This window comes from Nycticebus coucang, chromosome 6 (assembly GCF_027406575.1).
Source record: "Nycticebus coucang isolate mNycCou1 chromosome 6, mNycCou1.pri, whole genome shotgun sequence".
Lineage (NCBI taxonomy): Eukaryota > Metazoa > Chordata > Mammalia > Primates > Lorisidae > Nycticebus > Nycticebus coucang.
Genome location: NC_069785.1, coordinates 125,990,455 through 126,002,956, shown reverse-complemented (window position 1 = coordinate 126,002,956; position 12,502 = coordinate 125,990,455). Strand labels below are relative to the sequence as shown.

The following is a 12,502-nucleotide window of genomic DNA, read 5'->3' as shown; positions in this document are numbered from 1 at the left end:
TACTGACCTCACAGAAATAAAAGGGATGGTAAGAGAACACTGAATTATTAAACAGTAACCTAGATTAAATGATCAAAGTCCTAGAGAGATACCAATTACTAAAACTGAATCTAAAAGAAATGGAAAAATCTAAAGAGACTGAGTTAGCAATGAAGACTTCCCACAAAGATAAGCCTGGGCCCAGAAGCCTTCAGTGGTAAATTCTGCCAAAAAAATGAAAGGATAAAAATGATTATAAACCAAGACCAAGTGGGATTTATCCCAGAAATACAAGGTTGATTTAACATGTTTTTAAAAAAAAGTAATATAAAAAAAAAAAAAAAAGTAATATATGATATCAATAAAGGATTAAAATACATATATATGATTATCCCAATTGACAGAACTTCAGCAATCTGATAAAGGACAACTAGTAAAACCCCACAGTTAAAAATCATTCTTAATGGTAAAAGATTGCCTGCTTTGTCCCTAATAGGAGGAATAAGGATGCCTGCCTAAGTTGAAGACTTACTTTCAACATTTTACTAGAGGCTCCAGGCAAGGCAGTTAGGCAAGAAAAGGAGATTAAAGAACTCTAGACTGGAAAGGAAGAATTAAAACTATTTCTATTAGCAAACAATATTATGTTGCATACAGAAAATCCTAAGGCATACACACCAAAAAGAGAAAAAAAAGGAAGAGGGAGGGAGGGAAGAAGGAAGGAAGGATTCAGCAAGGCTGCAGAATACGAGATCAATATATAAAAATAAAATTTATCACTAGCAATTAACAACCTGAAAATGAAATTAGGAAACGAATCATTTACAATGGAGTCAAAAAGAATAAAATACTTAGGAAAAAGTTTTAACAAAAGAAGTCCAAGATTTGTACACTGAAATCTAAAAAACACAGTTAAAAGAAATTAAAGAAAGCCTAAATAAATGGAAAGCTATCCCTTGTCCATGCATTGGAAAACAATGTATTAACATGGCAAAACTCTCCAAATTGATCTACAAATTCAGCACAATCCCTATCAAAACCCCATCTTCCTTGTTTTGCAAAAATTGAAAAGTCGATCTTAAAATACATGTTGGAAATACAAGACACCCAGAATAGCCAATATAATCCTGAAAAAACACAAAGTTGGAGGGCTCAAACGCTCCAATTTCAAAACCTACCACAAAGCAACAGTAATTCAGGAAGTATGATACTGGCATAAGGAAATAACATGTAACATCACATAAGATCAATGGAATTGATTTAAGAGTCGAGAAACAAATCCTCATACTTATGATCCTTAAACTGGACTTCATGAAAATTAAAAACTTTTGTGCTGAAAAAAAGATACCATCAAGAAAGTAAAAAAAGACAATTTTCTGGTACCACAGAAAATTTTGCAAATCATGTATCTCATACATAGAACATATACAAAACAAAGAACGATTCCAACTCAACACAAGGACAACCCAACTTAAAAAACGGACAAAAGATTTGAATAAACATTTGTCCAAGAAAAATACACACATGGCCGACAGGAAAATAGGCTTAACGTTCTTAGCCATCAGGAAATGCAAATCAAAACCACAACAAGATGCTGCTTCACACTTAACTAGAATGGCTATAATCAAAAAGACAATAACAGGTGTTGATGAGGATGTGGAAAAATTACAACCCTAACCCATTGTGTGAGAATAAAAGACGGTACAGTCACTTTGGAAAACAACTTGGCAGTGTCTCAAAAAGTTAAATACAGAATTGCCATATGACCCAGAAATGACACTCCCAGGTATCCATCCAGTAGAACTAAAAAGATAAGAGCCCACACAGAAACGTGGACGAGTATTCACAGCAGCACTATGTGTAAAGTAGACACAACTCAAATGGCCACCAACTAATGGATAAATGTGTTATATCCATTACAACAGAACACTACTCAGCCATTAAAAGTGATTAAAGTACTGATATATGCTACAACATAGATGAAACTTGAAAACATTATGCTATGAAAGAAACCAGTCGCAAAGGTCACCCTTGCACGATTCCCTTTATATAAAATACCCAGGATAGGCAAATCCAGAAAGAAGATGAGTGGTTGGTTACCAGTGGCTGGGAGGAGAAGGAAGGAATGCTCATAGGTATGGGGTTTCTTTTTTTTTTTTTGCAGTTTTTGGCCAGGGTCAGGTTTGAACCCGCCACCTCTAGTATATGGGGCTGGCGCCCTACCCGTTTAAGCCACAGGCACCTCCCAGGTGTGGGGTTTCTTTGGAGGGGTGATAAAAATGTTTGGCATTAGGTAATGATGATCGTTGCACAACCCTAAGAATATACTAAAAACTACTGAATGATACACTTAAAAAGGGTGAACTTTGTGGCATGTGAATTGTTGACTATTGTTTGACGCTTCTACCTATAACAAGCCGCAAGGCAGAGCTTTCAAAACTCTGGTGATTCTTAGATAGCCCTGGGATGTGACAAGGAAAATGGACGTGAGCCCTGCAATCTGCATTTGTAACAAGTGCCCTTGGAAATGCTCCCAGACCACAGTTTAGGAAACACCTCCCAGTGGTGGCCTAACTCATCTTATATGGAGAGCCTCTAGCTAGCACCAATGACCTTGGGATCTGGTGCCTGGCCGTGTACAGGAGCAAGAAACCAACATATAACTACAATTTTTTTTTTCACATATACATGTGTTCATTAGGCTTCCACTTTTTGCCTTCACAAAATTAAAAAGGCTTGAAATTTAACAACAATAACAATGTTTAAGATACCAATAACAAAAACCTCGCAAAGAAACGAAGACAAATACATTCAGAAAAGAAATCAGACGATTGCTGCAATGAAGTATTAAGCAATAATAATAATAGTAATGCAAAGAAAGTAACATTCACATTGTCAAATAGGAGTATGTCTATTATAGAATGCTTTGACTCTGAGGTTCAGTATGGAGTCATCAATTAACTAATTATTTTTTCCCAAAGTATCAAAGAATAGACAACTAATATTTATAAATAAAGATAAAAGATAATCTCAAACAATTACATGACATGTTGAGGCATGGGGGAAGGGGCAAGCAGACTAAGGGGGTGGGGGTGAGGGTAAGGAAAAGAAAAAAAAAGAAGAAAGAAAATAGTGACCAATTCTCACATAAATTGAATTCAATTTTTTTTTTTTATTGTTGGGGATTCATTGAGGGTACAATAAGCCAGGTTACACTGATTGCAATTGTTAGGTAAAGTCCCTCTTGCAATCGTGTCTTGCCCCCATAAAGTGTGACACACACCAAGGCCCCACCCCCCTCCCTCCTTCCCTCTTTCTGCTTCCCCCCCATAACCTTAATTGTCATTAATTGTCCTCATAGAATTGAATTCAATTTTGACTAAAGCACATTACTTAAACATTAATTTTTACTTCTTGTTAAAATGTTGTTTAGGATACAGGATGCTGCATCCTCATTTATAAGTGAATTATGTTTGTAATTTCTCCTTTATAATAACATATAACTACACTTTTGCCCCCCATAGCATTTAAAGAAGCCACACACAGTTAAGAGTTGACTGTACAAGTACCGATAATGTTTTTGTCCCACCAATTTTTAAAAAGTTCCAAAATAAGCAAAGTCAAGCAGACAGAGATGAGGTTAGAAGTGACTAGGAGTTGAGAGGAGGGGACATGGGGAGCTACTGCTAAAACGAGGACAGAGCTTCTAGGATGATGAGAAAGTTCTGGAAATAGACAGGGGTGACGGTTGCACAATATGGGGAATATAATTAATGCCACCGAACTGGACACTAAAAAGTGGTTAAAATGACAAAGGTTATGTTCTATTTTACAACAATTTTAAATATATAACAATGTTTTACACCAAAACCACTGCATTTCATATTTTACCTAGATGAACTGTATAGTATGTGAATGATATCTCGATAAGTCAGTTAAAAAATTAAAAAAAGTTCCTACTAGCCTGTGTTTTTAAAATTAGGCAGGCAAGGATGATGCTCACTCAGCAGTACCACACATCCGCTATGTACCAGACACTGTGCAGGACCCTGGGTACTGTATCAGTGACGGTCCATACAGATGTGACCCTCGTCTTTCCGCTGGCTGGGAACAATAGAAACTCGTTGCAGACACTCTGTAAATCAACTGTGTCTGGAGAACAGACACCACTGTTAGATAGGAATGGAAGGCAAAGAAGGCTCCAACTGACGTAGACCTTACGACCCCCCGGCAAAGACAGAAAAATATCAAGGTTAAAAGAAATGCACAACAGTTTCCATCTTGGCCCCAGTCCAGGCAAAAAGGAGCACAAACCAGGGGCTCAGTGGCCGGGCCTTAAAATTCAAAACGGAAATCATACAATCATTCCAGGAACTAAGACAGAAAAAGCCTATGAGCTTTGGAAAACTGGACACAAAGTTTTAGAGACCATACTGGAACTCAGGATTCCCAACCTGAGGTCACAAGGCACCAATACTTGGGCCTGATTTTTCACCTGTGTGTTCCCATCACCCTACCCCTCCCAAGGCAGTTCAAGGGCACTTGTGTTCTCGGGCTGCTATGTGGACGTGTATGCGTCTCAGACAGACAGAAGGAGACAAACAGCCAAGGCAGGGAGGCAGTGACCCAATGTCAGGGGTCAACGCAAGCAGATTGAAAGAAGAAAAACCACCGTAGGTTAATGGAGTCTTAAAACACTTTGCAAGGTATGTAACAGGGAATGCCTCTTGCTTTTATCCACTCACATATCTCTTCTCATTCCAACCTTCCTCCCTGCTTTCCCTGCTTGGGAGGTCCTCTCTTGCTTGACCCTAAAATCCTTCTGAAAGGGTGGACCTGTTTCCACCTGGCCTGGTCTGCTACCAATTATATAAGTAAATGGGAACCTGGAGGAAAACATCACATCTGAGTTCAGGCTCCAAGGTGAACAGTGACAGAGGCAGAGCAACCTCCCAGCTAGCGGAGATCCCCATAGATCCTGAGTCAACAAGGGAATGATACCATTAGGAAAGCAAGCTGGTAGCCCCCCTAGAATGGGAGCCCCTCCTGCCTTTGACTGTGCCTGGTTTTTCCTGTACACCAGGGTAATAAAGGGTGAACTTGATATAGTTGTAGGGCAAGTCCTGTTAAATAATCAACTCTGGTTCTAAATGAGCAAGCCCTCCATTGCAGCATCTGGCTCCAGCACATCAAATCAAGGGGAAGATTTTCCCAGAGGCAGAGAGTTAAGCTACTTACTGACAGCTGGAAGCTTAATTACTGCTTTTCTTAGAGTATTAACTCCCACTAGCCAATGACTACACATCCCATTAGCCATGTAAATTAACATGTGTCAAAAAAAAATCTCAAAGAAATTGCCCGAAGTGTAAAGAGAAATCAGGCAGTGGGATTAAAAGAAAAAAAAATCCACAGAGCCCTATCCCTGCTCTCTGTGTTCTTTTCATTGGAATTTTAAAGAAATATGTCTTGGGCGGCGCCTGTGGCTCAAAGGAGTAGGGCGCCGGCCTCATATACCAGAGGTGGCAGGTTCAAACCCAGCCCCGCCACCCCCCCCAAAAAAAATGTCTGTCAAGGATGCTTGGCTCCCAGCAAACACCCAACTTCCCAGAGCCTAGAGACACTTTGAGTATTAGTTCTAAACTTCTCCACTTCCTCAACCTCCTAGCACCTTCCAAGCCCTTAGAGAATGTTCACCAGGGGTCAGAATCCTTCCTCTAGGTATCCAAGGCACAGCGACCCAAACCCTGCTTATGCAAACTCACCTTTTTGATCACAGAATACCAAACCTCGTAAAGTAAACTCAGAAATGCATTCTTTAGCATGTTCAACTTACCGCCACCTTTGTGGCAAACATGTACTTGTCCCGAAGCTGAAAGTCTCTCACTTCCTCGAGGATCACTTCCTGGTTTTCCCGAGATTGGAAGAAGTCTGTGCTTCGGAAAACAGTGGAGTAGCCAGAGGGTTCGTGCCGTTCAATGTAGATGGTGTTTGGCTTGTCATAGGGATCAATTCCCCTGAAAAAGAAAAAAAAGAAAAGTGATTGTCCTTATTTCTGCGTTCATTACTAAATGCATGGAGGTTTGCCATGTGGATAATCAACGAGAATTTAGGGCCACCAGGAGGACCTACGAATGATGCTCTCCAAGCCTCAGACATAACCCTTTAGTGGCTCCTCGGGTCATTAGAGCAAAAGGAATGACCATTTGTAAAGTGCTCCGTGTTGTTTTCAAAGCATCTGAGGTTTAGCTCCAGGTAACCTCTGGCCCTGCTTGAGAGGAGCAAAAAGGAGAAAAAGTACAAGGCGGAGTATTTCAGATTAAATAAGCAACTGACTGCTTGAGGCTATGAGCAGGTTTCTGGCCTCAAGTTATAAACCCTGGAGGAATGAAAGAGTTTTCCCAAAGTGCTGTATCGTCAGAAGAGCATCGCTGGAGGAAACCACATTATGAACTTCTGAGCCTGAGCTTTCTGAGGGATCCTGCCCTGTCCCTGTGTGTCCCCATGGATCCACAGGATCTGGAGTCCACCTGCCTGAGCTTTTCATTCCCACAAATTTGTTCCTGCACATCCTGATTGCCTTCAGAAAGGGAGGGCACATTTCTCCCTCTGTACTTTGGTGACCACCACCCTTTCCCTCTGCAAACATGTCCTCTACACACACTCAGATTCCTCCACGTGAATCCTCTAGGGTCAAGTTCAAGTCTTCACCTTCCAGGACGTCTTCCCCAAGTGTCCTCACTTCTCCTGCCACAAGCACCATGTCTCTGCAGCGCTCTTTTCAAGCCTTTTATATGAGTTTGAACTCCAAATGAAGATAAAAAACCACTTGAGTTGTGTGAGTTTGGAACCAGTCTCATCACTTTACGCAATAATGCTTCCAATACTCTATACTACGCTGTTCACCGCAATGCATATGGCAAGCTTCCTAGACAGAGTACAGATACCTGGAAAGGACACACCCTTTTATCCTATAAGATTCCTACCTGAAGTAACACCTGTTGCCATAATCTGTGTGCCATAGTTACAGAAGCTACTCCAAAGTGAAAAATGGAGAATGACTAGCTCAAACTACCTCAGAGAAGAACCTCTGAACTGTATTTCCCCCAAAGAAGCCCCACACAGCAGCTGGGAGGATGACTCATCTGCCCCAAGTCTCCTAACATTCTCAAGAACCACCAAGGCCAGGTGGACCACTGAGCAAATGGAAAAAAATAACTGGGACAGTCAGGAAGGAAGCACCCCAGAGAGGGTGTGTGTGTAGCGATGACTCAAAAAAAGGCAGAAGGCCTGTTACATAACCACCTGTACACAGTCCCATATGCATAATGGGCCTCAGAATAACCAAGGCAATCACAGGAAATTCCTTCAAAGCTGTACTGTCAACACCACGTTCTCAAAAAAAGGAAAAGAAGGAAGGAAGGAGGCAGGAAGAGACAGCAAAATCAAAGAGCCTACAACGGGGGAAGACTAGACTCCTGCCCTACAATCTGGAGTCTTAGTAGGGCACGGGAGAAAACCAGCAAGTTGGGTCCTAAAATGGGAGAAAACGATTCTTCCTGATGAGATGCTCTGGGTGCCTGTGTGGGTGGGTGGGTGGTGGCGTGTTCTCTTCTTTGCCACAATTAGAAGTACTGATTAAAGTACTTCCTCCAGCCCAGAGGATATGCAAATTAAAATGAGGCTGCTGGATATTTTTAAAAAGGCAAAGAGGAAGGAACCTTTATTGAGATATTTTGAGACCAAACTCACCTCTATTATTCCTTCCTAGCCAAAAGCAGCACCAACAGTTAGAAAGAACTGTGACTTTCATTCCCAACTCTCTTCTGTAATCCATATTTGGACCTCCCATTTCTGCAAGCTGCTCTAGCTACATATACTGCAATCACTTAGCCTTCCAGTTTCTCACGCCACTGACACCTACTTCTGTTCTCTTTGCCCCCATTCGGAAATTTCAATCTTTGCTCTGGATCTGAGCACAGATATCAGGCCTCTTCTGGCCTCACCTGCCAGAGGTGCTCCAAGAGGCATCATTAAGTCCTGGCCAGTTCTGTTTCGACAACCTCCATCCATGTAAACTATTAGCTTTCCTAATTCCTACTCCTCCCACACATTGCTCAATAAATATATGTCATTATTCTCTAAGAGACTAGATTCCACTTTCACTTATTATGAGAAAACTTAGGGAGGGACCCCGCCAAAATTGACAACCATGTAACTATCTTAAATAAGATAGGCCAGTACTTTCCCTAATATATCTGCATATCTACACAGTGGCAGAAGATACAATGCTCGAATTTCTAAACTTTTAAATGCCCTTCTTTCGTAATCATGCTGACTTTTATAATCACGCCCTCTTAATGTATAGTTTCTTAAACAGATAAAAGAACAATGTGAAAACAAACACCACATGTTCTTACCACTACACAGGAACCTATTCATCAACACACATGTGCACGTGTGGAAGTAAAACTCAACGGAAATCAAGCAGCGGGGGAGGAAGGCATGAGTAAAGTCACCCCTACCGGCCACAACGCACATTATCTGGGCGACGGGCAGACTTCTAACTCTGACTCAAACTGTACAAAAGGAATGCATGTAGCTAAAACCTTTGTACCCCCACAATATTCTCAAATTTAAAGTTATCACTGGTACCTTTAAAATTCAAATAAAATAAAGTTATAATGCTACTCTTTTTTCATTTTTTTTCTGAGACAGAGTCTCACTCTCTTGCCCTAGGTATACCGAGTGCCATGGTGTCATCATAGCTCACAGCAACCTCAAAGTCGTGGGTTCAAAAGATGCTCTTGCCTCAGCCTCCCTAGTGGCCAGGACTCTGGTGCCCACCACAACACCCAGCTAGTTTTTTTCTATTTTTAGTTGAGACGGGGTTTCAATCTTGCTCAGGCTGGTCTTGAACTCCTGAGCTCAAAGGATCTACCTGCTTCAGGCTCCCAGAGTGCTAGGATTACACATAAATGATATTCCTTGAACAGAGATTGTCCTTAGATGAGACTGCAGTTATAATTTCATTATACCCCATAACCTCCACCCAAGGAAAATAACAGAAAGGTTAGAAAAAGCTCCCTCTGTGAGAAGAAGATCCACTGGAGTGTGAGATGTTCAGCTGGAAGGCCCCTTCTTATAGCTCCTGTATCTCTACCACCCTCCATTACTAAAAAAAGCAAACACCAACTCAAAAATAGTCTACTTTCACAAACGGCTAAAAGAAGTACAGACAGTATCTACATCCTATTGGGCCGTATTTAACGAGGACTAAAAGTGCATATATAAGTCAAAAGCCAAATGACAAACCGGGAAATACAAACATCAATGAGAGCACAGACACGCACACACGATCTAGCCCCTATCACAAAGGGTGAACCTCAAATATATAAAGAGTTCCTTGAAACCAATAATAAAAAAAATCTAACAATAGAATTAAAAAAGTGCAAAGGGAGCGAACAGACACGTTGCAAAACAAATTGTTTTAAATAAAAAAATAAATGTGACCCTTAAGCAGCTTGAAAAATGTTCTAACCCGGGCGGCGCCTGTGGTTCAGTGAGTAGGGCGCTGGCCCCATATGCCGAAGGTGGTGGGTTCAAACCCAGCCCCGGCCAAACTGCAACAGAAAAATAGCTGGGCCTTGTGGCGGGCGCCTGTAGTCCCAGCTGCTCGGGAGGCTGAGACAAGAGAATCGCGTAAGCCCAAGAGTTAGAGGTTGCTGTGAGCCGTGTGACACCACGGCACTCTACCCGAGGGCGGTACAGTGAGACTCTGTCTCTACCAAAAAAAAAAAAAAAAAAAAAGGAAAAATGTTCTAACCCATTCATAGTAAGGAAAATGGAAATTAAACTACACTGAGAAGTATTTCTTACCTGACATACTGAATGTAGAGAGAGACATTATAGCATATTGTTGCGATGAGTGCACATTTTCTGTAGAAATCTTGGCAATCTCTACCAAAGATAAAATTTCAAGAATTCACTCACTGTGGACCTATCCGTGCACAAAACTACCCAAAGTCCCTGCCCTTGGGGGGCTTCCATTCTACTGAAGAGAGAACCACAAATAGTAAGTGTAACAAAAGCAGGTTTAGAATGTGATGACGTGCCTTGTAAAAAAGAAAAGAGCAGATACAGCAGTTGGGAATAACAGGGAAGTAGCTGTAATTTTTAAATAGGATCCTGAAGGCAGGCTTCCTTTAGAAGGCGTTATTTGGGAAAAGACTTGAGTGAGGTGGTAAGGTAGTCAGGTACGTCTGTCTTGGGTAAGAGCTTTCTAGGCAGGGAAAATGGCAAGTTCAAAGACCCTGTGGTCACCGTGTGCCTGACATTTAATCTCAGAGAAATGATGAGACATCACGGGGTTGAAAGCAGAGGAACAACATGATCTGACTTGTTTTAATGGGAGCAGTCAGGCCACCAAGACTAATGATCAGCAAAACCAGAGTAAAATCAGAAAGACCAGTCGGGAGACTAAGGAGCGATGAAGTGGTGACTTGGAATAAAGTAGTAGCTGAGTAGAGGATTCTAGGTGGAGGCAGAAAGATTTCCTGATAGACTGAATGTGAACCACAAAACAAATGCAGAATCAATGATGATTCCAGAGTTTCTGGCCTGAGCAACTAGATGCTGAAATGGAGGAGATTATGGGAGGGGCTGATTTGGGAGGAATCAAGTTTGCAATATCACTCATCCAAATGAATGAGTTGATGAGCAGTTAGATAAACCTATTGGCTCAGAAAACCTGTTTCTGGAAAACTATTCTATACATATGCCTGCATAGGTGTGAATTCATATACTCAAGATCATACAGCCTATCACTGTAACAGTAAAAGCTCTGAAGCAGTGATGACTAGAAACTACACTTGCCCTGTAGTCCCAGCTACGAGAGAGGCTGAGGCAAGAGAATCGCTTGAGCCCAAGAGTTTGAGGGCTATGACGCTACAGCACTCTACAGAGGGCAACAAAGTGAGACTGTCTCAATAAAATAAATAAATAAATAAAATAAAGAAGGAAGGAAACTTTCTTTAGTCTGTTTATTTCACACCTTTTCTTTTTTTTTTTTTTTTTGGCCGGGGCTGGGTTTGAACCCGCCACTTCCGGTATATGGGGCCAGCGCCCTATTCCTTTGAGCCACAGGTGCCGCCCCACCCCTTTCTCAAACACCTGCGATGGTTCCCTACTGTTTTTGGAAATTAGTCCAAATTCCTTTGTCAAGTACTGCAAATTGTGATACCAACCTCCCTTTCCTAACTTTGCCCAAAACACTCCAAAAGTAAGAGTCAACATTCACCCAAGCAGCACCACGACAGTCCACTTCTGTGCCTTTGGCCACTCTGTCCTCCCCTGGAATGCCTGCCCACCACACCTCTGCACAGCAACATCCTACCTGTCGTGCCATCCTGGATCAAGGGCAAACTCCAGGACACTATCTGTGATCTGCCACCTGGAAGGAACAGGTCCCTCCTCTGGGTCCCTCCTCTGGCTTCTCACACTACATCTGTTATTTCCGTGGCACTTTCATAATGTGTGTTATATACCTGCAATGCCTTTTCTTACCTCCTACACTTTAACTTCCTTAATAACTATGCCCATAAATTATTGAAGTTCTTATACCCTAAAGCATCTAGCAGGTTTTATATTTTGCAGGCATTAAAAAAATATGTTTTGAACGAACAAATGCATGAATTTTATATGAAGAAAAATCCCCAGTTCTAATATGATGTTCTAAGAATGAGGATTTTTGGAAGCTTCAAGATTCCCCTGGGTTTCCTAATGGACTGAGAAAAGGTCTCCTACTCCTCTCACAAACTTTACTTTCTTATCTCCCTCCTGCTTGCCCAGTTTGTTACACTTGAAGCTCTGATTTTCAGGTCTGGGAAACTTATATTCTGAACCAAATGTTTCACATTTCAGGTGTGGGCAGAAGGCCTGTCTACTATGAAGGAGCTAGAATTGGAGAAAAGAGGTTACATAAGTTAAGACTTTTTAGATTACACAACTTACCAAGAAAAGGACTTCACGTGTTCCTGAATCATGATCCAGGTCTGGCCAAAATCATCCGACTTCCATAGCTACAAAACCAAAACAACAAGAAGTGGTCATGGTGGAAGAGGTGTGTACAGCCTGAGTGGTTATCACCAAACACCCAGTGGAACCCCATCTTCCATCACACCTTCGTAAAAACAGGCGCCCAAGACGCCAAGGCCAATTCAGTGACTCCTAAAGCAAACCAGGAAAGATAACCCTGTACCCTGGTGTCCTTCTCCACAGCTACTAAGGCTACTGAGAAATAGCAATTAAAAAGAAAAAGGAGTATGATTTGCCTTCTATTTATGGATTATCAGAAATTATATTTTACTCATGTCCCCAGTAAGAAAAAAAGGATTATACTCAGCACTTCTGGACTGAAAAAGTGTCCTTGAAACCCTGTAATGCAAAGCAGCATTGTTCACAGTAGCTAAAATGAGGAAGGAACCCAAGTAGTCACTGGCAAATGAATGGGACAGCAAGATTCGGT

At 41.6% G+C, this 12,502-nt stretch overlaps 1 protein-coding gene across 2 annotated transcripts in view; it reads right to left on the bottom strand.

Moving 5' to 3' along the window:
• Positions 1-12,502, bottom strand: part of SORL1 (sortilin related receptor 1) — a 178,335-nt gene that overhangs the window by 132,118 nt on the left and 33,715 nt on the right. For both annotated transcript variants that reach the window (XM_053593547.1, XM_053593548.1), the window contains exons 5-6: positions 11,989-12,056; positions 5,813-5,993 (exon numbers count right to left, since the gene is read on the bottom strand). In XM_053593547.1, the coding sequence (XP_053449522.1) occupies positions 5,813-5,993; positions 11,989-12,056 (249 nt within the window). The remainder of the gene's footprint in view (positions 1-5,812; positions 5,994-11,988; positions 12,057-12,502) is intronic.